The sequence below is a fragment of the Cinclus cinclus genome, chromosome 4, assembly GCF_963662255.1.
Source record: "Cinclus cinclus chromosome 4, bCinCin1.1, whole genome shotgun sequence".
Taxonomy (NCBI): Eukaryota; Metazoa; Chordata; class Aves; order Passeriformes; family Cinclidae; genus Cinclus; species Cinclus cinclus.
In genome coordinates, this window is record NC_085049.1 from 59009993 (window position 1) to 59034027 (window position 24035).

Genomic DNA, 24035 nt, shown 5'->3' on the forward strand with positions numbered 1-24035 from the left:
TTTCTGTAGCAAGCCCATTTTCTTGAGGCAACTTGAGGGACTCAGCTTCAAAAAGCAAGAGGTTATCTTCCTCCTATCTAGCCAGTATCTGCATTCAAAATTTTCAAGATTCAAAGTAACTGGATTAAAGAAGACAGATGGCACACTCACTTATAATATCCATTCCAGCAGTTCAGAGAGCTCATCACCACGTATTTGGGGCAACATCAGATATTCTGCCACAAGAAGGTAAAGGAAAACCATGCCAAAAATGTTATTCTTTATGAATTATTTTAATGAACCAAATATGAAGTGACAAAAACAGGTCAAGGAAAATAACACCAAACCAGTCCCACCAGCTGCTGACAGAAGGTAAAGATACAAGAATAGTTGAGGACAATTTGAGGGCAAAGAAGAAAGTATAGTGAGAGATAATAATTCCTGCCAAGGATATCAACCAAATAACCAAATCACATAATAGTTTAAATTCCATGTCAAGTGTCTAAAGAAGGTCTCTGTTTTTTTCCTTAACACAGTGAGTACACAGAACAATAGGGAATAGGCTATCCCTGAATTTGTGGCAACAGGTCCTATAGAGCATATTCCAGATTTCTCCAAACACTGGAGACAAAGGTGGCTAAAAAGAGAAGCAGAGAAAGTGAGGACCCTTTGCTACCCAACTAGATCTCAGAAATGGAATGTGTTTTCTAGACCCCAGAATCTTTGGCATAGGCTCCTTTTCAATGTCTATGTGAGTGCTTTAACCCCATGACTGTGAAGGTTGCAGCAGTCAGTTTCTCATACACCAGAAACATAAGAGCAGCAGTAAGGACTGTCTGCAGGAGCTTGGCTTCAAGGCCTTTGTAGAGTCCCACTAATCCAAAACGCCTAAGGAGGAAAAAAAAAAACAAACAAGAAAACAAGTATTAATAGCTTTCTGTAAGTAAATCAGCACACTACAAAGAAGAATCAATATCACAAGTTAATGACAACTGTAGGAATCCTAAACCCATTCTTGATCTTGAGCCAGCTATGTTTAATAATATTTTAAAGAAAAATTTCTGCAGAAATTCAAGGTCTTTTGTGAAAGAAACCTGCTTATTTTCAAGTTGAGAGGTGAAATGAATTAGTATCCATATGCATCTTATATATCCTTGCTGTCACTTATGGTATAGACATTTAGGAGAATTTGGGTTTGTGGGCTTCCTCTGCAACGTATTACAAAGACCAGGTTGACGCAAATGTCAAGTTTAAGGGAGGCAAAAGGAAACAAAATCCAGATCCAGCAACATTTTCAAAATATTGGTAATATTCAAGTCTTCTCTACCATGGTGGGAGAAATAAAACGGGACAGCTCACCTCACTCTCTGTTGAAGAAGGTAAAGAACGTTTCTAAGACTGCCCAGTGTTCGGTTCTCTGGGTTCAACCTGTGACGTCCAAACTGAAAAAAGGAAGAGTATTTTGCTGTTCTATTTCTGTGCTTGGTAGAGAACACCATACATGCATGAAATCTGGAGAGCCTACCCTAGACCTCTTTAAAAGTTTTCTATATTATACGACCACCAGCAGAGAACAGAGGCCAAAGCTCACACTGCAAGCTTTAAAACTGTATATACTACTGTAATTTGGCTTGGTTTTAAGATGCAGTCTAACAAATATTTCCTCTCTTTCAGTTGCTCTGGAGGAAGCATTTTTCAAGATCTCAAAAGCATAGTTTGCAGAGTCTTAGTAGGGACACTCAAAGCAAGTTCTTTCTGGCTTTCTCAGCTTTCACTTCAAAAAGATTCAGACCCTCACACATCTGCAAATCATTACTACATCGAGACTGAGAGCTGAACACAAAATTTATCTGCCCAGCAATGGTTCTGGAGCACTTCTGTGTGAACTACTGTGGAAGAATTCAAAACTGTTTGATCCACCTACCTGGTCTAAATAATTTGGTTTTTTTTACACACTGCACTTGCTTATCCCCAAGCTGGTTTTCAGTAGGCATGGTAGCTGCTGCTGTAGAATTAAACTAGCAATCTCAGCAACTCCTTCTCTAGCATTCATTGATACTTTTATCTGATACAGGTCGATAGCACTGGCAGCAAGGTGTAACTATGAATTATTAATATACAGGAGTTGGCACACTTGTGCTTGTAACAGCACAGCCTAATAGCTTTTGAACACTGTATTAGGCTTCTGTAGTAAGAAAGAAGAACTTGAGCAACTGCATGTTTTATGAGTTTTTTTCCCAGAACATGCTCAGGCAACTGCTACTGTTGAGGTGTAAGAAATTACCACTGACAGTAGATAAAAGTATGCCAGCTGACTTAGGCAGCTCAGAAATTTTAGGAGAATGCTAGGATGATACAGGTTCCTTTACCATGTGTCTTAATGACTTGGGTGGAAACAGCAGCAACAGAATGCTAGTGGAAATCTCCTGTTATTAGGGAAATATGTACTAAAAATCCACAATCTTCTCATCAGCAGCCACCCATTTGATAATGATAAATCAATGTTAAGAATTATTGTCAAAGACTCAGACAAGCCCCACCCCCAAAAACTGCTATCTAGGTTCCAAGTTACAGTGTCAATCACAGCCCAGATTAGTCATAGGCTTCCACACTACACCATTACATGCCTCAGTCTCTTCTCTTCTCCACCACTGGACAATTTTTGTACTACAAACAAATGTTCATCAAGAGAGAAGAAAACAATTAATTTTTCAGTAGGATGTTAACACTTCAGTGTTTACTGCAGATTTCCCAAAGGGATTAGCATTCTCTATGATGGAGAAGAAATACTTCAGTTTTAAAGACAACTTTTTCATCTGGGAACACTGAGAACATTAATGCTATTGCTGTACCTCCAGAGGCAAATTTAATTTATCTGCTCTTTACTGGCACATAGGCTAAAGAACAGTTTCACTGCATATGAGTAACACCAGTGTCACATAGTTTTAATGACTGGGAGAAGGACACACCAAATAGCAAAGCTGGAAGCTGCTATCACTGTCAGTTACACAAGATAATTGTTCATTACTGTCATAGAGACAGTCAGAAGAGAACTGTGCCAAAGAGTTGAAAGCAAAGGTGTAGACTGTATTACAAAGAACCCTAAGAACTTCCAACAAAGAGTAAGTTTCTAAAGGTTTAAGGTTAAAAAGAAAAAAACAACTCCTGTACTATTTTGATGACAGAACTTAATTATGATATGTAAGTTCATATGAATTATATTGAGTTCATATTAGTCTGTGTGCAAATCTGCTAAAGTTGTTTTTAAAAAGCACTTACAACTATTTTTTTTCCACGTAGAATATTAGTTCTGAAAATACTAAGCCTTTACTCAATCTTTTTATAACATCACTTAGCGTGAGCGACAAAAACTTCCAACAACTAGAACAATGCCAACTTTAGATTAGAAAACACATCACAAAGTAGAGCAAGTCTGAACTGGACAGCACAAATGTCACAGACACACATTTCTGCAGTCCTTGACAGATGTGTTCAGGGCTCCTGGCTATTCTTTCATAGAGCAGAGACAGAAATAACCCCTAGTGACTGCAGAACTAGAGACAGGGTCCTTGTGTTCCCCATCATCACAGGGAGAGGATGGACTGGCACTGGATTTTTTTGTTTGTTTGTTTTTCTTTTTTACACTGTCATTGAGAGTCAGAAAAATTTTGTTCAAAAAGCTAAAAGGATACAGAAAAAACATGAAACCTCAAGACTGTAACCACTTCTCTAGGAACCAGGGAAAGGAACGAGGACTGAAGCTGTTCTTTGGCTGCAGCCCCACGAAACCTGCACTGCTGTGCAATGCTCAGGCTAAAACAGAGCACTCCAACTTTCCTTCCAGCTCTCCTTCACACCAGGAGAAAACAAGAGCATCGCAAATTAAAAACAGACTGATGTTGCAACTTATCCAACAGAGCTATAAAGGAGAATTACCTCAAGTGAGATTGGATAAAGCTGTTTATGTGTTAAACTTCTTGCGCCCTTCACCTAATTAACACTTGTCTCCTATATTTCATCATTTTTCTTTTCTAAATTCTAAACAGACCAATTTTTGTAAGGATGTTCAGGTATGGATAAAGGATTTAATTACTGGAATGTGGACTTTCTCAGTGGAATTAATAACACAGGGAAGAGATATGTTTGTATTTTGACAGAGAATGGTCATTGTTGGGTTGCTGCTCATTTAAGTCTTGGAGCACACCAGAAGGAAGAGGATGGGTGGTCCCATAACCAAAGCAGAATGTGTGGAAGACACTGGCCACCAGGTGGATTGAAGCATGGACTCTTAAAGAACACACTGTGAAGATGATCACTCAGGGCAAAATAAATGGGGATATCGACTCAGGCTGAAAATTCTAATTTAAATTGGTGGATGTTACCTTTACTTTGGGTTTTTGTTCTCCTCCACAGAGAGGTTGGCAGTACTGAGTAATGTCTTGTAGCATTTCCCTTTACATAGCACTTATTGCCCCAAAATAGAGGAACTTAATATACCTAGGGAGAGGTACTGCTTTTGTATAAGGCTGTTGAATTAGTAGCTGAAAGTTCACACCTTAAGCACCTAGGTTTGTTGCCCATTATGACAGCAGCAGCCAGTTGTAAAGTTAAATGGATGCTGCTTAGTTCTAATTGGTGACTGGACAGATGACTTGGTCTCTTGGCCATAAAATGTAACTCTACGTGGAGAAAAATTTATTTAACTACAAGTGAAGGTATCATTCTGCCACAAACGTGTCATCAAGGGATTGTGGAGTCTGTAATGGTATTTGAAAATCCATCTTTTATGTACCTTGTTAATGTACCGTTTTTATTGTTGGTGCATGGTTATGGATGCCAGGATTTTGAGAGTATGTATTGTAAGGACTTGTTAGATCGTAATGGGTCACTTAATGGCAATGTTTTAAGTTTGAAGATGAGAATAATTGAATGGTTTTTTTGTAAGGTGAAGTATTGTTTTGTCTCCCTGTTGTCTGCTTGGATTTTTGCAAGGGATCTGCAAAGTCCTTAGCAGCTGTGCTCTTGGTTCAAATAAAAAAGGGGAATTGTGGAGAGGTCAATAGCTGGCCTGCAAGCTACAGGGTTAATGCAAAGAGGGTTAATGAATAAGGGTTATTTCTGAAGGTATTCCATCAAGGCCATTGGCCTGGAGACCAAGAACAGAAGGAGGAGGAGATAAGCAGAAGACAACCTGCAGATGGGAAAAGTATTCCTAGGAAAGTTTTGTGGAAAACAGAGGTGGAGGTGGGTTTACACCAATCAATGTTATGTTGATTTATTGTAACCAATGAACAAAGTGTAAACTTTGTAGTGTATAAAAGACAGGTAGCTGTTGTAATAAACAGAATATTAGCCTGCTGAAATGTAGTGTGTCTATTTGTATGTCGTGCCCACCTTAGCAGTGACAAGAGCTATTTTTGCTTGAATGCTTTTCTGTATCTGCCACTCCAGTGACAGAAGTCTGTGTTATTAGTTTAGCTACTACTGAGATGTGACCAGGCTGTTAGAATAGAATAAGGCATTGAAAGAAAGCACTAGTTCAGCTGATCAAAAATTACAAAAACTTCAGAAAAGATGACTGCTGACAAAATTACACAGTAAGTATATTCAAATCCTCTTCTTTGAAATACAGCATCCTAACTATCTTTTTACATGTTACGAAAAATCAAAATACATTAGTTCCACTCTAACTAGAGTTACAAATTGTTACAAAACTTGCTTGAAAATTATTTTTACCAGATGAATAATTAACATGGAAAATTCCCTTTTTAGAGAAGACGGAAAAAGTGGTACTCTTAGCATGGAAGGCTTGTTTTCAATAATTCATCTCATTCTCCAAATCTGTCCAAGTTTTAGAACATACACAACAGCTTTACTGTACAGGAAAGTTAAGGCTTCTCCTTCGGAAAATATATTTCATGTGGAAACACTTATTAATATTTAACTGTTACAGAGTTTAAAGCACAGAAATTAAAGTACAACATACTTATGCATGGCCAGGTCTCCTCCTTCCTTCCTACTCTCCAGTTTTGTCTTCTGTCAATATTACAATATTGGTACACTCTGAAGGCAGCAGCATTATCCACCACATACACAAATTGCAAGTAAGAATAAATGCAAGTGTTTCTATTACCACTACAATTAGCCTACATGGCCAGGCAAGTGGTTAAAGATATTATTTATGGGGGAGCTCAGCTTCCCCTGATGAATAACATTCTGGACACTGACAAGGTCAGACCACCATCTGATAAACAAAACCTATGAATAGAACTTTTTTATTTTTAAATACCATTGGTCATCTGGAAACAGACTGGTTTTAGAAGATTTAATTTTAACTTCCCACTTGACACATTCTCCATTTATATTCCAAGAAGCAATGTACAATTCTGTAGTGCCTAAAAGCAGTACAATACATCAGGTTCTGTGAGACACTGTACCAACACAATACACTGGCAATCCTACCAGCTACTTGAAACAAATGTGCTCCAGTATACCAAGCTCAATCAAAACCAAAGAGGAGAGCCATTCTAATTAGGGACCTTCATTGGGAAAAATGCCTTCCAAAACAATGGGTCCATTAACATAAATAAAAATAAGCCATGTGAACAAGGCATGCACTATACAGACCAAGTCACAGACAGAGCTACCTTGAAATGAAATTATTACTTACCCTCAGAATTGACTGTACTGTCTGCAGAGGATAAGTGAGTGTGGTGGCAACTGCTTTGGCTATTGCACCAATGACAAAAGCATCCAAGGATGTGAGCTGTTCAATAGATAAAGAACAAATTTACTTCCACATAGTGCCAAAACAGCCAATTACCCATTTGTATTTGGGGATTCTGTACTGGTACCTGCTACCAAATTATCTAAGGATCTCTGGAGTAAAGATTTCATGTAATCTCAGAAGTCTTCTCATTTTAAAGAGCTGGTTATGGTTCAACTAGCTTTCCCACATCTTAATTTCATTTGTAACTTCCACCTGTTTTTGCATGTCTCAATATAATTAGACTACTAAAACAGGGTTGATAGAAAGCCATACAATTAGACCACTTCAAAGCATTGAGAGTAGACAAAAGGTAAGGAAGTATCATTTGAACATACCATCAATCAATAAGCATTTCAGTTTTTGCAACAGTGAAACCAAAAAGTCATACAGTTCTTGTGAAAAGGTGACAGCGGAAGATTCCTTGAACACCACTCTGTACTCCTGAGACATAATCACTACACTGCCAGGCAGAATTCTAGCCATGGGCTGAAAATCTCATCCCCTAATGGTTAAGAACCCCTGCTGAAGCCCATGCTCTGCACCAAAGCTCACAGTGCCCCAGGATGCACCAAATAAATTGTTACAGCCTATGCCAATTACACTGCATCTCAGTCTAACAGTGTGAATTAATCACTGAACATAAGTGGGTATCCATACCAAAACATGCTCAAAATATATTCTAAAATAAATTGATTGCAATCAAAAATATGCTCATGCAAGCACATTATTAAAAATGTCAACCTGATATATTTATGACAACCAGGAAAAGACCAAATAGGAAGAAAAATGTTTTCCAAAATAAAAATTACCATTCCTAGCTAAAAAAAAAAAAAAAATACATATATATTTCCCCTCTTCACTGATCATGGACAAAGAAACGCCCTAATTTAAGGTGGAACTAAGTAATTTAAAACAAACACATAAGTAAATATGTTATTAGCCAACAAGAAAATAACAATGCAGATGGAAGCCTAGCTCGTAGTTCAAAAAATGTGCATAATGCAACTGCATAGATCCATCAGGCACAACTGGGGTGCTACAGCTGCAGTATTAACTAAAGACAGTAAAAGACCCAAGCCTCATTGATGATGCAAAATCTCATGTAAAAATAATCTCACTATGTCTTGGGGAAAAAGATGATGGCTTGGCAACATACTGATATGACGTAGCGTTCTAAAATCACAAATTAACAGCAAAGCACCGCATCTTAAAGATGTATTATGTTATAATGTTATCTGAAAATGTAATACAAATGCTTTTCAGCTTGCTGGAACATAAAAGGAACATGAGTTCAGCTGAGATTCTATATCTGATATAGACAAGAAAAAAGAATAAGAAAAAAGAAGAGCCCGATAATTAAGGGACAGAAAAGTGATTATACTTCTGTTTAAAAATCAGGAAGATATGGTTGCAATGCTATGTTTCAGTCTAGTGTCCATCCCTGGAAAAAATATATTGAAAAATTGAAGTCTTCAAGAAAAAAAGGCTATTATTTACTGCCAAAAGTGTTAAAAGTAGACTTCAATACAGTCAGTATGCAAATATTTACAAAAGATATATTAGAATTGAAATCTCTACTTCAAATCAAAACCTGTGAACATATGCAAACAAACATGGAAAAAAGGTTCACTTTTATTTTTACAGATAGAAGGATTTATTATAGGAATCTCTTCCCTGGGGACATGAGACTCCCATCTCATTTTATGATGCTGAATCCTTTTTAGACACATTAATTTAAAAAACCACTTGAAAATACAAGAACTAAAAGCAAACCTATATTCTGAATTTGTTCAAGTGATGCACATGAAAAAACCTGTCTTGTAACAGAGCATGTTCATCATCAGGCCTCAAAACATACTCACTTGCAGCTGCTTTTTCAAAAGTTTTCGTTTAAAGCCTTCATAAAACATAAACTGTATGGCAGGATTGAAGACCAGCAGCAAGGAGGGGAAAGTACCATTCCATAGAGCTAAGACTCCTTCATCTCTCACTATCTGATGAAAGGCATCTGAGACAAATGGTGAGGAAAAAAATCATTACTAATTTGAGTTCAAAACTCTGAATATAAAGGATACGAGAAGTTACTCTTAAAGACTAATGTTCAAAGTGCATAAAAATCCACTGAAGTATTTTATGCAAGCATTTTTACCTTCCACTTTAATCCAGAAGTTAACAGAAAGGTAGTGACAAAGGAGGTTCTTGTTTGCATTACCATTAACATCAACAAAACTTATTATCTGCACAGGCAGCCCCTCATTTCTTTGTTTTTTTTTTTTTTACAAGTGTGGCATCCACACTAAATTCTTCCAAACCCTCTTCAAAATAACTGTAACATTTATTTGGTTGGTTGGTTGGTTGGTTGGTTGTTTTTAAAACACATGTGAGTGATTATGAGATTAAGGCGAGTGAAGTTTAATTTTCAGACTGTCTGTCCAAACTCAGACTACCAGCTACCACTTCATGGGGCTCACTACTGCTCCATTATCTGTATGATAACATATCTGCCCTTGCAAAAGATATCTTAGTTACAGGAATGCACACTGCAAACTTCTAATTACCATCACAAACAGCCAAGTCCGGTTCCCTGTAACACTCAATGACTGCAAAGTAGCATAGAGATTACAGGGTGAAATCAGTTACATCAAAAAAAGTCTTCAGAGTCCTTGATACATTTTATTTCATTAACTTCTCTTTGGTTGAAAACAACAATAGGCACTTACCTATTATGCCTCTGTAATTGGTTGGTACAATGTCTTCATTTCTGAATTTTGCTCCCTGCAGCTTCAGGCGTGTGTTCACTACCCAGAGAGGGGTAGTCAAGAGTACATTCACCACTCCTAATGCAAAACACAGCACAAAGAAAATCAGCATGAAACAGAAGATTTCAAATGTTTTCTTATCCCCTTTTCCCCCGATTCACATGCTTCTGAAATTTCTGGTAGGAAGAAAGAAAAAAAAAACATAGCATATGGGAAAAAGTAAACGATAATTTGTACCGTAATTCCTGCAGCTTTTGTTCCAAAATATATTTACATGGATTTTTTCCACATATAACCAACTTAAGAATTTCCTTCCTTACTTCCACCAGCTATCCAGCCAGTCATTTTACCTACACTGAAAGTAGAAACTACCAACTCCTCCCCCACCCCTGAAAAACCCCAAACCCAGAGGTCTTTTTTAGATGTTTTTATGGTTGGTTTCTTTGTTGTTTTTTTTTTGTTTTGTTTGTTTTGGTGTTTTGTTTTTTTGGTTTTTTTTTTAAGCTTGACTCTATGCATCCACATGAGCAATAGTCCCTGAAGAGTATCACTAGCAAACACAAAGCCCACAGTGGTAACTTTTCACACTGGATGTGCTAGAAAAGTCACTAATGTTACCATCCCTTCAAAGAAAGCACTTCAGCATCCACATGAGAGAACAGATTTAAAAAGAACATATGGCCCCATTTGACCTGCATATATCTGGGAACTTCCTGTCACCTTCAAGTGACAACCCAAAACCAAGTCTGAAAACTGACGCCCAAATGCTTACATTAAAATTTCTTACTGTACTTGAAATTATTTCAAGATTGGCATGTATCTTTCCTCTGCAAAAAACCCAACTATCACCTCTCCCTGCCACTTGTCTTCAGCATCTAAGTGATGATGCTTAGGTACCTGTGAAGCACCACACCAAACACAAATATCACACTAAGCCACAAGAGCACTCTGTTTTGTGCCAGAATTCACAACAGGAATGGTTTATGCATTTTCTTAGAAGACAGGGATGACACAGAGGAGCAATCAGAAAGAAGCAGCTCTGCATACAGTGGGAGGTGTGAGCACTCGGTGTGGCCTCCAGAGGACTTCGTAAAGAAAGTCATTAGACAGAATACACCAAAAATACATTATTGACAAAATGGAGATTAAGTATTACCTGCAACAACCCCAAGAACCAAGTCTTTTCCAGTGGTTGAATGCTGACCTTTGACCCAGAGGGCTTTAAGACTATTAAATGTATAAAAATAAACAAAATTGGAGCAGCAAAGGCTGGAGATAACAGGGAACCATCCTCGATATGGTGCCAACCTAATGGAGAGCAAAAAGTCACAGTAAAAATCAGCGAAGTATTTATGTGATCTGGCTGATTTTATGTGTTGAGCATCCCAGAGAGGATCGTGTGGAAGATCCCAGAGATACAATGCTGTATACTACAGGAAGTACTAACTAGATATGTCTTTATCAGCAATGGTAACAAACCATACTTAACTCCTGAGTAAGGAAAAAAAGTATCTGGATTCTCACAAAATTTAAAAATCGAAGACTAGTTACTGAAATTCATATACTGCACCTAGGAGAGTTCTGCAATGGATGCAACCTGGGACACAGATACGCAGGTGGGAAGAATTTCTAACAAATGTCTTACTGTAAAATCTAGGGCAAATCAGCCAAGTAAGTCAGAAAAAGACATTACCTAGTTAAATTTAAATAGATTAATCCCAGAAGAAAAACTGAATATCACCTAAACCTGTCTTGATTTAGGAATGATTTCATAACAACTGACTAACAAAGCTCCCTTCTCTGATGATCCTGTAAAACAGGTACATTTCAACAGCTGTCCCACATTCCCAACACGTTCTACAAAACATCCAAAAAAAAGATAACGATACACACCTTCACTGGAGTTGCACAGAACAGGTAGAGAGCTGATATCATGTTAAAAGCATAAAAAAACCCACCCCAACAGCAGTAATTATGGAGGCTCATTAGAATCCATTCAAATACTGTGTGCACATAGAATTTAAGGCTCTCCAATAACACTGTAAAAGATGCAAGGCTGGTAAACACCACATCTGACTTTTCTTAAAATGTAAATGCTACTTTTTCATCTCAAATCCATCGAGTGCTTCTCCTTGCCATGTAGCTGGGAATACAACTTACTGTTAGGACTACTTCTGAAGTTACAGGCTTAGCTAACCATACAGTTACAAATAACAGACTATGCAGTTATTCATAAACCAAATTATAACAATTCTTATATTACCTATCTCTTCTGTGCTGGAAAAGAAAGAAAAACATCCTCTAGGGATCATGTCTTCTTAGTTTGGGTTTGATTGATCTATTAAGAACGACTTCTGATGATTTTCAAATGAAACATCTTGTAGTACAAAACATGAAACTAAAACAAAACCCATGAGTTTATTTTAATGACATCAGTCGTCAGTAGCAGCATCCATGATTCACTGCAATCTTGAGAAAAACTTGGTGTACACTAAGTGAATGCCTTTCAGATCACCTAGAAAAGGATGGAAGTGCAAGGAAAAAAGCTGTCTGATAAGCTTCTGCAGGAAGTCCTTTACCTCAACCTATTTTTTGTATCTAGACGAGAGAAGCAGTCTCACAAAAGTATGGTAATGAGACAAGACTCCGCAAGCTTATGCGAACAAAATGTTTATGATCTCACATCATATTCCAGATTTGTGGTTGTTTGGATTTTTTTGTTATTTCAGACACATCTCTAAATTAATACCAATGCTTTGCCAGGCCTTCCCAAAACCCTTGGAAGAAGTAGTGCTCCTCTCTTGCCAGAGCTACTGATTTTTCTCTTTCACAGGAAAAGTAGGATGACCACTTTTGCAGTCTTTCCACCTCAGTTAACTTCTTAATTTTTCTTTTTTACTTTCTAATTTATTTTAATTGAAGTTTACCTGCCACTCTCACATGACAGAGGTAATGTGGAAATGTGAACAAGAGCAACCAGCTGGCAGAGAACTTCTCATGCACACAACTGCCTAAGTTCAAAGGTGACACAGCATTATGAGCCAAGTTAAACTTTTGTCAGCTTTAATGTCCTGCAAGCCCTAGTCTACTTAGAAGTTACAGGGATTCAGTTAGGAAAAGAATTCTAACAAGGACAGGCATAAAACTCTTTTTCCCAGCCAGCTCAGCTCAGACTATTACAAATACTAGAGCACAGCACAGCTGACAGTTAACTGCTTTTAGATAGATGTTGAATCCCACCAGCATAGTGCCACGTGTTGTTTACTTCTACATGTTTAGGAGAAGAAAAAACCCTTCCAGCTGGGAAACATGTCTTAATTCTCCTCTTGAAAGTGGCTCAGTTGTCCAGGAGTTCCACCTTGGTTATTGAAAAATTGACACACCCAAGAATCCAGGCAGACAAAGCTGGTTGATCAGGCATATGAAGGTACATTTGCATTTCTGAGGAGACACAGCTACCTCACTAATGAAGGCACAGTTACATCACTGAACAGATCAATTGCATAAGGTGCTCAAGAAAGTTAATCCTAGTTAGCTAAAGATGAACATATAAGATTATGCAAGTCATATCACACTTGAGTGGAGACACTTCAATTCGGAATAAAAATCTGTCCGCACAGATACAGGCTAAGTGTTCCACTTCACAAGTATATTCAAATTAGTTTTAGAGCTTGCCTACTAGACAACAAACAGAAAATTAGTATCTACTCACAGGCCTTCTTCCTTGATTATTTCCAAAAGGACTGCTGGTGTTGTCTTCGACTTCCGCTTCTCGTCAACTGGAAAGCAAAAGAACCAAACTTTCAGATGATTCAAACTTTTAGCACTCTTTTTCAAGTTCTTATCCCTGCAATTCTGAATATACCCTAAAAGCACGTTTCTTCTTCCTCATAAAGGATAGAACTACCCTATTTCTCCTTATTTTAATTTGCTAGGTAAGACTACTTCCTTCTTTTATTCTTCCCCAGACTGGCAGGTTCTGTTGTGCTCCAGAGTATCTATAATTACCATTTCTTAATAGTTGTGACACGAACTGAAATTAGGCTCCCCTTGGGTAGAGGGCTAGAATTGGACCTGCCTAGCTGCTCTCAAAATTATTCCTTGGACAGCAGACTAGCACCAGTAGCAGAGCAATCTCCTACAGTTCATCTGCCAACAGCTAAACCTCAGCAAAGCAGTCTCTTCCTGCATTGAAAGCTGTTCATTTCTCAAGCACATACTTCTGACAATCTGGTTCATGATCTCCCTCCAGTTCTTAACAGAGCTTTAGTCATAGCTCTAAAATGCTTGGTGATCCTGTGCCTTTTGATTAGAAGATAAGAGTTTTAGAACAAGTTTATACCCAGATGCATTTTTGTAAATATTGGGTATTCCTAATCTCAGTTCTAACCCTGACTTTTCCCTTTAAACCATCCTCTGGAATAACTCTAGATTTGTTTTTCATGATAATGCCCCTGCATTTTGAAGTGTTCTCAACAGCCAAAAACAAGAGCACACAAATACAATCTGTGCAATCTCACATCTTTGTTTTTGTCTTTGGTCTTAGATAATAATTTAAAAGCCACAGAGCACACAGCCTTTTCAGCTAATTAGAAGGTTGTCCAACTTTCAAAAGGAAGAATTACCTCCAATTGGAAAAATGGTGTTACTGTGACACAAATAACACTCCTGGTCATGTAGAACACCCCCCACTACAACCACCCTTACAAGTGCCCAGGCCAAGATGAATAGAAATGCCATTGTACAAAGAAACTCGATTTTGACACTTACCCTGAAGTCTAAGCCTAGCTGTATCCAAAGGAAAAAATACAGTCATTGCAGTCATACTGCCCTGAAAAACAAAATAAACTGGCTGTATAGTGTATCAGTTGCTTATACTGTGCCTGCTAGACTCTTTGCAACCCTTCACTTCTCACCCACAAACCAGTCTGTTGAACAAGTTTAAAAAGGGGATAAACTCCATACATAACAATGAATTTTTGTCCCATACTTACAAATGAGGGGGTTTTTTTTCTCTTGGATTAGATCAAGCTAAAATTAAAACCATTAAAAGCTTTTTGACAAAAGAGAAAATTTTTGAAGCCTGAAAGTTGATCTAGTGGGCATCAGAAAACAAACATTGCACTTTCTCTACCTCCTATTAGCCTCAAGAAGGCCCTGGCTTGGTGTAAACCTGTTTTCCATGCGTCAGGTGGCTGCTAAAGCTGTGGGACCTCTTCTATTAGCAGCTGTGAAAACTGTTTAAATGGTGGGAAGGTCTGGGATACAGCAAGTTACTCAATGCTGCATTTAAAATACAGTGCACAGTGTGACTTGAACTTTTCTACAGCAGTCTTATGCTATACATTTAAGTGAGTTTTGCCTCTGGAAATACTCTAGCACCTCAGCAGGCTGCTTGGACCTATCTCTATAACCAATAGCAGAAGATTAATTTTCTGGTGATGTTACCACACTAAAACAATTCTGGGATGATGTCTTAACCAGACTTAAGTTTCTCCAGTTTTCATAATGCTAGGTAGCAGATGTAAGACTTGGCCACAATTACCTGGTTATTTTAACACATTTATTTTGGACTCTTGCCAAAACAGTTCATTCTGCTCTCCCATGTACTTGTCCTTTGCTGTATCACTCTCAGTACTTACCACGTACCCAGCTGGACAGCAAGTGGATTAATGAACCCATCTGACTGAAAATTTCTAAAAAGTATATCTCAGTTAGAAGGTTAGTGCCAGCACAAAAAAAAGTGCCAGGAAGAGCTATAATACTCCTCCTAATGAGCAGCAATAATACATTACCACAATTTTGAAGACTGCCTCAAAACGCAGTTACACCTACGCACAGAACAAGACTGCACAATCACTGTAACTTCCAGCCTCCCCCTGCTCAATTTATCCTGCTTCCACCCTCCCAAAGTGAGATTTATCCTGGATCCTTGTCTCAATGCAATGCACCACACAGCAGCAACACACACAGGCTTGCATTCAAAGTTAGAAAATGGCAATGTAGTAGTGTCACACAGGACACAATGGATGTGTGGCCACAAGACACAGAATTGTCTGTTCCAGTTGGAAAGGACCTGTGATGATCACCTGGTCCTGCTGACCCCACCCCACTTCAGGGCTGACCAAAAGCTAAAGCACTTTAAGTGCATTTCCCAAATGCCTCTTAAACTCTGACAGGCATGGGACACTGAGTACCTCTCTCAGCAGCCTGCTCCAGTGTTTGACTGCCAAACTAGCTGACATCTTATATGGAACTACAGTTCAAGAGAATGTCACAACATAACTAAACTGACCTAACAGACCACTCCACATAACAAACAACTTGCATCCTCTCCCCTTCTTTTGCTAAACCGAGGAAAACAGAAAAGCCAAATTACTTTTCTCCTGGGTTTATAAATGGAACAACTCAACTACATGATGAGGAGGCTGCCAGAAGCATCATAAGGAAGAGACAGCATTTCATAGCCAGAAGAAAGGAAAAGATGGATGAGCAGGACCAGTACTTTCCCCAACAACAAAAGCCCTCAAGATGAATTCAGATTGCTTGCAAAACTGCATTGAGACCAGCAGGTTAAATTATATTACTGAGTGCAGAACAGATGCTGCCATGTATGACCCTGTACTGCTGGAAGAGTGAGGTTTCACTGTCAGCCTTCCCCCCACCTCCCTGTCAGCACTGGATCTCCGTAGTTTGCCAAGTCACATTACCATTGAATAATCACAGGGACAGGTACAGACTGGTTCATGTAATTCCAGATTCTTGGTCAATTGTATTTGCACCCCTGCCTCCTCCAATATTGCATCATAACTTTCTGGGCACCTACACAATCATGCAGACACAGAAACTAATCTGGCTGAAAAAACTGCTTTTTCCACTGGGCTACTTCTTCAGTCACATCAGTTCACTGACCAGTCACAGCACCCGATAAACAACTGTGCAGTAGCCAAGGGGTGGCCAGAACAAATGGCCTGAGGTGACTGCTGCCAAAAGAAGATGTGTGCAGGACCACAGCCTAAAGCGTGGCTACAAAAAATAGTAATAACAACAACAAAAAAGTGAAACATATAAAAAAAATTAACTGCTATTTTTCAGCCACCATTCAGCCAATGAGGCAGCCTGACTGCTTTATAATACTTCCATAAAATTCTCATCCCTGCAGCTTTTGCAACAGGAAGATGATGTTTTAGCTACATGCAGAGCTAAACAATACTTATGCAACTCAATTAAAGTTCACAGGAAATCAAGCACTGTTTTTTGGTTTTTTTTTAACTTTCCACAAAACTATTCCTTCATCTCATATTTGGTTGCCTAGAAGGTATATGAACTTTCAGTATATTAGAATACAAGCAAAAGTTATCTTCTTGTGGTCTGACATGCTTCTGATGAATTAGCTCAACACAGTTCTGAGTTTATGGCTGGATTTGTAAGCATGGTTCACACCACAGACTTTGTCCAGGGGCACAACCTGACAACAGCAATCTGTATTTCAAGGGAGAAGCTAACAGCAAGGTTTAGAAAGTATCACTGACTTCTGTAGAAGCCGGCAAAAGGGAAATGGGTAATATTTCAATGATGAGATCATTTGAGAGATCTCCACTTTTTGAAAGTGGAAACAAAATCCCCAGTGCCTTTAATGTTCAAATATGCAGACTTAAAACAGTTTAAAGAGCAGAAAAAATTCTTGTGTTTATTTATAAAAAACCACAAAACATTCCTTAAAGTCTTGCTTTTCCTTTTAGAATCAGCCTTTGTAACACAATCACTGAATTGTCAGGGCTGGAAGGGACCTCTGGAGATGACCCAGAAGAACCACCCCCTGCTCCCCGCCAAAGCAGTGGGGACATAGAGCAGGGGACAGAGGAATCCATCCAGATGGGTTCTGAATGTCCCCAGAGAGGGAAATTCCATGACTTCCCGAGGCAGCCTGTTCCACTGTTCATCATTCATTTAGCAACTTTCACCCTGCAGGAGACACGAGAAGTCTTTTCTATCCATCGGCGTGCCCAATCCAACACGCTACAGGCACTAAAATTCTTAATCTGCTGGAAGCAGAAGACTGATTTACTATTTAGAGCTAGCACTCTGAAAATAAAAATTCAAGGGCTGGGCACACTAGGAAATCTACATAAATTAAATGCGACTTCTTAATTTACAAGTGTCACACGAAAAATTGAATTCAGGAACCGACACAAACCTCCTCTGGCTGCACTTGCGCTCGCTTTACCTTTTGATTAGCACCGATGCGCTGCCTCCCCCTCCGCACCTCCCGAGCACTTAGGAGGCCGTGGCAGGAGGACGATGCCTGGTACAGCTCTCGGATTATACAGCTGAGGCGCCGGGCCTCTGCCTGAGCTTAGATTTTCACCGCTGAAAGGGTGCCCAGCTCCGAAGGAGTCAACCCGGCTCCCTGAGGGACAGCTCCCGCCGGCTCAGAGGCGGCTCCGGCTGCCCGGGCCCGGCGCCGGCCTCCAGCTTCGGTTCCCCGGCCGAACAAAGGCTGCCGCCCGCCGCGCCCCCCGCTCGCTCGCTCACCACAGCGCCGGACACGGCGTGCACCAAGCTCTCGTAGGAGGCGACGGACGACATGACGGCGGCCCTCTGCTGCTGCTGCTGCTGCTGCTCCGCCCGGCCCGGCGGCCCCGCGGCCCCGGCCAGCTCTGGGCCGCCGCGCGCCGCCCCCGCGCCCGCCATGCCGGCCCTGTCACGTGACCCGGCGGCCCCGCCCCGCGGCCGGGGGAGCTGAGGGAGGAGGGGGAATGACCTGGGATCCTCGGCGCGGCTTTTCGGGAAAAAAAGCAGCGTCGGGGTGCCGCCAAATGCCTTCTTGTTCCTTCCTCTGTAACTGCAATAGCGCCTTTTCTCTCCACCAGCAGCTTCGCTTCTCTTCGAGAAGCCGCCGAGAGGGGACCTCAGCGGCGGCTGTCAGCCTCTGAAGGGACCGTGGTGAGAGGATGGAGCCGGGCTCCTCCCGGTGGTGCCGAACAACGGGACGACAGGCAATGGGGCAGAAACTGATGCACAGGAAGCTCCACAGGAATGTGAGGAAGAAATTCTTTACTGTGCAGTGACCACACAGTGGAACATATTGTCCAGAAAGGTTGTGGAGTCTTCGTCACAGATGTTCAAGAACCATCTGGACACGATCCTGTGCCATATTTAATGGCAATAGTGCCATTATTTCCTTTTTAAAAAAAAAATAGCAATTGAGAATCATGAACAATCTGAGTTGAAAAGGACCCAGAAGCACCATGATGTGTTCTGGGATGACCCTGATCAAACAGGGAGGCTGGACCAGGTGACCCACTGTGGTTCCTTTTCAACATTGCTCATTTTGTGATTCTGTAATTCCCTTTCCCAAACATTTAACATAAGCATTTAATTACGAGGAAGCAATACTAAACTTCACATTCTCATTCTGCTTTTTTTGCTAACTACAGTCACTTCTTACCTTCCTAAAGTCCCATATCTTCAAAGTACCACTTTTCCAAGACAATAGTTTCTTCTTACTCCATGTGGACTGATAGAGTCTGATGCATTTTCAAGCATCAGGGGATGTTTAGCCTGGAGAAAAGGCAGCCCAGGGGGGATCTTATTGCACTCTACACATTAAAACAGGTTGTAGAAAGGTGGGGGTCGGCCTCTTCTCCCAGATAACAAGCTGCAGGAAAAAACAGCCTCAAGTTCCACCAGGGAAGTTTTATACTGGATATTAGGAAAATTTTCATTAATGAAGAGGTTAGCAACCACTAGAAAAGGCTTTCCAGGGAAGTGGTTGAGTCATATCCCTAGAGGTATTTACAAGACATGTAGATATTGCACTCGAGGACATGGTTTAGTCCTGGATGTGGCACTGCTGAATTTGTGGTTAGACTCAAACTTACAGGTCTTTTCCAAACTAAACAATTCTATTATTCTATTTTGTTTACTCCTTTTCCATCATGCTGAGAGTCAAAGCACAGGGCTACAAACAGAACATCTCCTGGCTTGCTACACCCTTTGGTAGCTGAGAGTGGAATGAGAAGTCCTAGCAGGACAGCACTAGACACAGGCAGCTGGCCAAAGCACAGGGGAGCTGCGGGTCACTGCAGTTAGGGCACACAGAGACAAGGCTATCACACACACAGTTTGGGAAAATTCAATAAAACTACAGCCTCCTTTTAAACTTGTATGTAGGAGAGGTTCCACAAGTATGAAGCAGCTGAGAAAATTAAATTAGTTTGGACATGCCCCAATTCATAACAGCACTTGGAAGATGATCCCCATGTCTGTTCATATCCTACTGGGGTTTTTGCCATTCTAGTGTCTTTTACTAGTTTTCAGATTGCTTCAATGTTTTGTCTGTGTTAACAATCACTCCCCCTTTTGTTAGTTTCACCTATACTTCAGAAAAAAAATATTATAATTGAAGATAAGAACGAATGTTCTCTTTAGCTTTGCATCATATTTCTCCTGGGCTCTTTGGTTTCTGTTGTTATGCCATCTTCTTTTGTTCTCGCTTTCTGAAAGAAAGAATAACTTCATAACTTTTCCTTCATAATTGCAATTCCTAGTCCATCAGCCTCAACTCCCCAGCTGCCTCCTGTTGTTTGAGCTGCAAGAGCTTACATCTGTGGTAAGAATCACCATAACATCCATTACTTAAACAAGGACAGGGCAGTTGTAACATTAGGCTCTTCCCAAGAGTTTCTATTGCACAATTGAGTAAGCCGTTCCTTTTTGAGATGTTCCTTCATCAGGTGGCTATTAACAGACCCCTTGTCTCTACCCTTTTGTGAGGAAAATCCCATTATCTTCTTTGAGGGAGGGCAGGTATAAAGAACACAGGTTACTCTGCCTAATGCAAGTGTTTCAGTTGGAGAAAAATATTTTTCCAGTGTAGTGCTCCAGCACATCCCTGTACTCAGACTTTAGATGCTGATATCAGGAACCTAAGATTCCACAATTCTTTCATACAATGCTGATACCACTGATAGTCCCAATTTTATTTTTATAATGTAAGATCCCTGTGATGGATGCACCCCTTCTGACTGAGTGACAGTACTTTGGTTCAGTCATCACCACAAAGGAGACCGGCCTGAAATTACCCTAAGCCATATTTTATTCAGGAACAAAGGAGTTTAAGCATCTCTTATCAGGAGATCATTACCAGCCTGAGCTGGGACTAGACAGAAGTGAAACTGCTACAGCTGCACACCTGCACATACACCAAAAGGGGCTCTGGCTATGAGTCAGGCATTTTAACCTCTAAATAAAGGTCTGTAGCCCCCATGAGCCTGCTGGGCTCTCCTGTACGGCAGGCTGCTCGCCAAGGATCTCCCCGTCAGACAGGGATGGCTCTTAAGGTTAATGCTTGAAAGATCCCCTTACCAAACATCTGAGATCTGTAATGAAGAAAGTGACATTTTACATTAAGCCTAAAACTATATTGTACACTTGCTGCAGCTTTTATGAATCCAGCTATAGCTTAATTATTTGATGTACAGTAAGCAGTAGAGCATTTGACCAGAGGGTAAATTATTGTTTAAACAATAATTTAAAACATCGTTAAATCACTGTTTAATTACTGTTCAATTATTGCTTAATAACAATTCTATCATCATTCACTTTTCATTTAAGTGTCAGTCAATTATCTTTAATTATAGTTTAATCATTAGTAAAACCTTTTTAGTTACACCCCCATTGATATACTCTTAATAACTGACTTGTGACACACTCCTACACGCAAAAGACTCAGACCTTAATTTAGAATTAAGGTGTACACAAGTCATTCACTATCCTGTCACTAAAGCAGGCAGGAGCAGCTTTACAAATCCAGGGAACAATTACACAAAGTGACTGCACAAACAGGTCCACAAGCTTTTGGGAGAAATGCCTCAAACAGGACACAGACTCCCATTACTGCTGGTTTTTGTGGTTTTGTCCCTCTTGTGTGAAGGGAAACTTTCACCAAAGAGTCAGTTTGTACTGCAGACTGGAATTCCATCATGAACACGCACCCAAATAACTCTATGCTATTTCTACCATATTTAGCAGTATTTTCAATACTACACTACGCCCTGTATATATTGCAAAACAGAGTATTAACAGGTAACACAACAACTGCAATATTCTAAAATTACTTTTTTGTTGGAACACAGACCTAGTGAAGTTGTCCAAGAAACATGAGGGCACACTACAGATTAAATTAGGTAAGACGTGCCTTGTATTCTACCAGGGGAAAACAAAAGGCAATTACCTAAAAACATACACAAACCTACCTACATAGAAGGTTTTCTGAAGACGTGGTCTTAAGGTCTTCACGTAAATGCCACAAATCCATCAAGTTTCCAGGCAAACACATAATATGCACAAGTGGGGTTTAAGGAAGGACAGACAGCCCAAGCCACCTACTTTTCCTCAAATCTGTCAATACTGGAAAGCCTGGAAGAAGTGAACTAAATTAAGCAACTACAAGTACAAACATATTCTCTGCACATGAACTACATCCTTATAATTTCTTGCTTGCGTAATTCTGTAGGTTCCTGTACAAGGAGGTAATCATTCTTGAGAAACTTTATTCTTGATAGATTTTCTTTGCTGACCCAAACCTTGTTTCTGATTCATGACAAGGAATGAGGATACTGTTGGTGATTCCAGAGATCAAATTTATTGCCTCTGCACTGTGTCCTAAATTTGCAAGTAAAGAACGAACCCTGAACTTAAACTATTTCTACCCTGGTACTCTCCTTATTCTAACATTAATTTTAAAAAAATAGAAATATCTATCTCCTTTATTTTTGCTCAGAAATTCAACTCATTAGAGAGTGCAAACATGTTAAGACAGAATTTAATTACTGCTTTCAAAACTACTTTCTGAATCTGTTGCAAAACTTTATCTCTGAGAAGGTAGATAAACTGGATCATACTCCCAGTACATCATAGATAAAAGCAACTAGAAATTACCAAATGAGATTGCATGTGCTGACAATTTGAATTCATTAAATAGAGCAATTTGATCACACCAGCTTGTCAAGATTAAGCTTAAGTATTAAGGCCAAGGTAAAACCAGTCTCTTCCAGAAGCAAGCATTGTAACCACACACATAATAACAAACGTATGTGTGTGAACTTTGCCTGAGCCAATTTTGACAGAGCCTCTGGAATGATGCAGAATGTTCCCTATGCACTTCATCTAGGTCCAGGGACATCGTAAAAATTGAAATTATTTTTATTTTAAATTACCTGCATTTGTTGTTATTACATTTAATCTCTTATCACGGTACTTGCTTAACCTAACTAGAATAAATGTCCCTCAGTCACCTTTAGTTTTACATAGACTAAGCAATTGTCAAAAACAAATAACACAAATTTTTGTTGACTTGATATTGGTTTTTCCGTCAGGCACTTGATAAATGTCCACCATCTGTTCTAAGTGCACTTTTTTCTTTCTTTCTTTTTTAATAGACACTAGTAATTAATTCCAGTTCAGAATCTTGCTTTTTCTGGTTTGAAAAGTTTTCACACAAGAGATTAAAGAAAAAATGTGCAAGATTATAAAATGGCTTCTGAAAAAACCTTTTTTTATTCCCAAGAACTTTTCCTCATTGTAGGATAACACACAAGAAAGTGTTACAACAAATTGTCTTGTGCAAGTTGTGTTATTTTTTGCCTTATAAACTCTTACCAATAAGCCATATTTTAGACCATTTTTAAAAAATCAGAAATAAGAAAGCACAGGTGGTTTTCTCTTCCAAATGAGAACTAGACACTAGTGGCTAAACATCAGAATGAATTTTCTCTAATGAGAGGCAGTGCATCTGGCAGCAGCTCAGAACTTCACTCTCAATATAGTACTTTGATATTTTTCCATCCAATTCTGATGATTTCCTAACAACTTCCACCTCCAGTCTATTTTAAAAGCTAATTTTATTTAACACTGTGCTGGTTGTTACATGATTCCAGCTATGATATTTTTCCTTCTGAAATGCAAATTCTACTAATTTCTAGAACTCTTACACCAGTGAGAATGTTAAAAAAACAAGTGTTTCAATAATGGAATTCAATTTACTACTTCAGACCTCACCTTGTTACTCACTTTACACTTGAGTAATAAGTACCTTGTTTTTCTGAATGCCTTTGTTCCTATAAAAATTATATGTACCATCTGGACTGCTGCAGCTGCTGTAAGAAATTCTAAGATAAACTGCTAACCTAAACCCTGGAATCCTTCACATTTAATTTCTTTACATACAGTAGCAACTCACATTCCTTGTAGCCTCTGAAATAAACATTTATACATTTAAAAAAATCCTGTGCAACAACAAAGGTGCCAAAGTTGTAACCCACTTAACAAAGGGACATAACGTATTCTGCAAATACATTTATTTATTGATAAGATCTCAAGTTTGTCTGAGATCATCCATTTGGAATACAGCTTTCAAAAATCTGTTTGTACAGCAGATATATATAGTAGTAACACTTTGTTAGCAAGATTATAAACAAACATCTGGATTTGGTTAGTCATCAAGATTCAGATTTACAAGAGAG

General features: G+C 39.3%; 1 protein-coding gene across 3 annotated transcripts; it reads right to left on the reverse strand.

Annotated features, from left to right (window-relative positions):
- Positions 1–259: 259 nt before the first annotated feature.
- On the reverse strand, positions 260–18148 carry SLC25A17 (solute carrier family 25 member 17). 3 transcript variants are annotated; one of them, XM_062491361.1, is made up of 9 exons: positions 18043–18148; positions 14278–14338; positions 13220–13286; positions 10664–10815; positions 9469–9585; positions 8611–8756; positions 6650–6745; positions 1339–1421; positions 260–867 (listed from the first exon to the last, which is right to left on the reverse strand). In XM_062491361.1, the coding sequence occupies exons 1-9, from the start codon at positions 18094–18096 to the stop codon at positions 720–722; spliced, it is 924 nt and encodes a 307-aa protein (XP_062347345.1). In that variant the 5' UTR covers positions 18097–18148; the 3' UTR covers positions 260–719. The 3 variants fall into 3 exon arrangements, with proteins under 3 accessions (XP_062347345.1, XP_062347347.1, XP_062347346.1); XM_062491363.1 differs by lacking the exon at positions 18043–18148 and adding an exon at positions 17735–17856; XM_062491362.1 differs by lacking the exons at positions 10664–10815; positions 13220–13286 and having other exon boundaries at positions 18043–18125.
- Positions 18149–24035: the final 5887 nt, after the last annotated feature.

What these genes read in the sequence shown, in the direction of transcription:
- SLC25A17 (XM_062491361.1), bottom strand. Translation starts at nt 18,096, where the DNA reads ATGTCGTCCGTCGCCTCCTACGAGAGCTTGGTGCACGCCGTGTCCGGC. An exon ending in AGCTAGGCTTAGACTTCAGG is followed by an intron (nt 13,287 to 14,277) that starts GTAAGTGTCAAA and finishes TTTGCTTTCCAG; the next exon opens with TTGACGAGAAGCGGAAGTCG. An exon ending in CAGTACAGTCAATTCTGAGG is followed by an intron (nt 1,422 to 6,649) that starts GTAAGTAATAAT and finishes TCCTTTTTTCAG; the next exon opens with TTTGGACGTCACAGGTTGAA.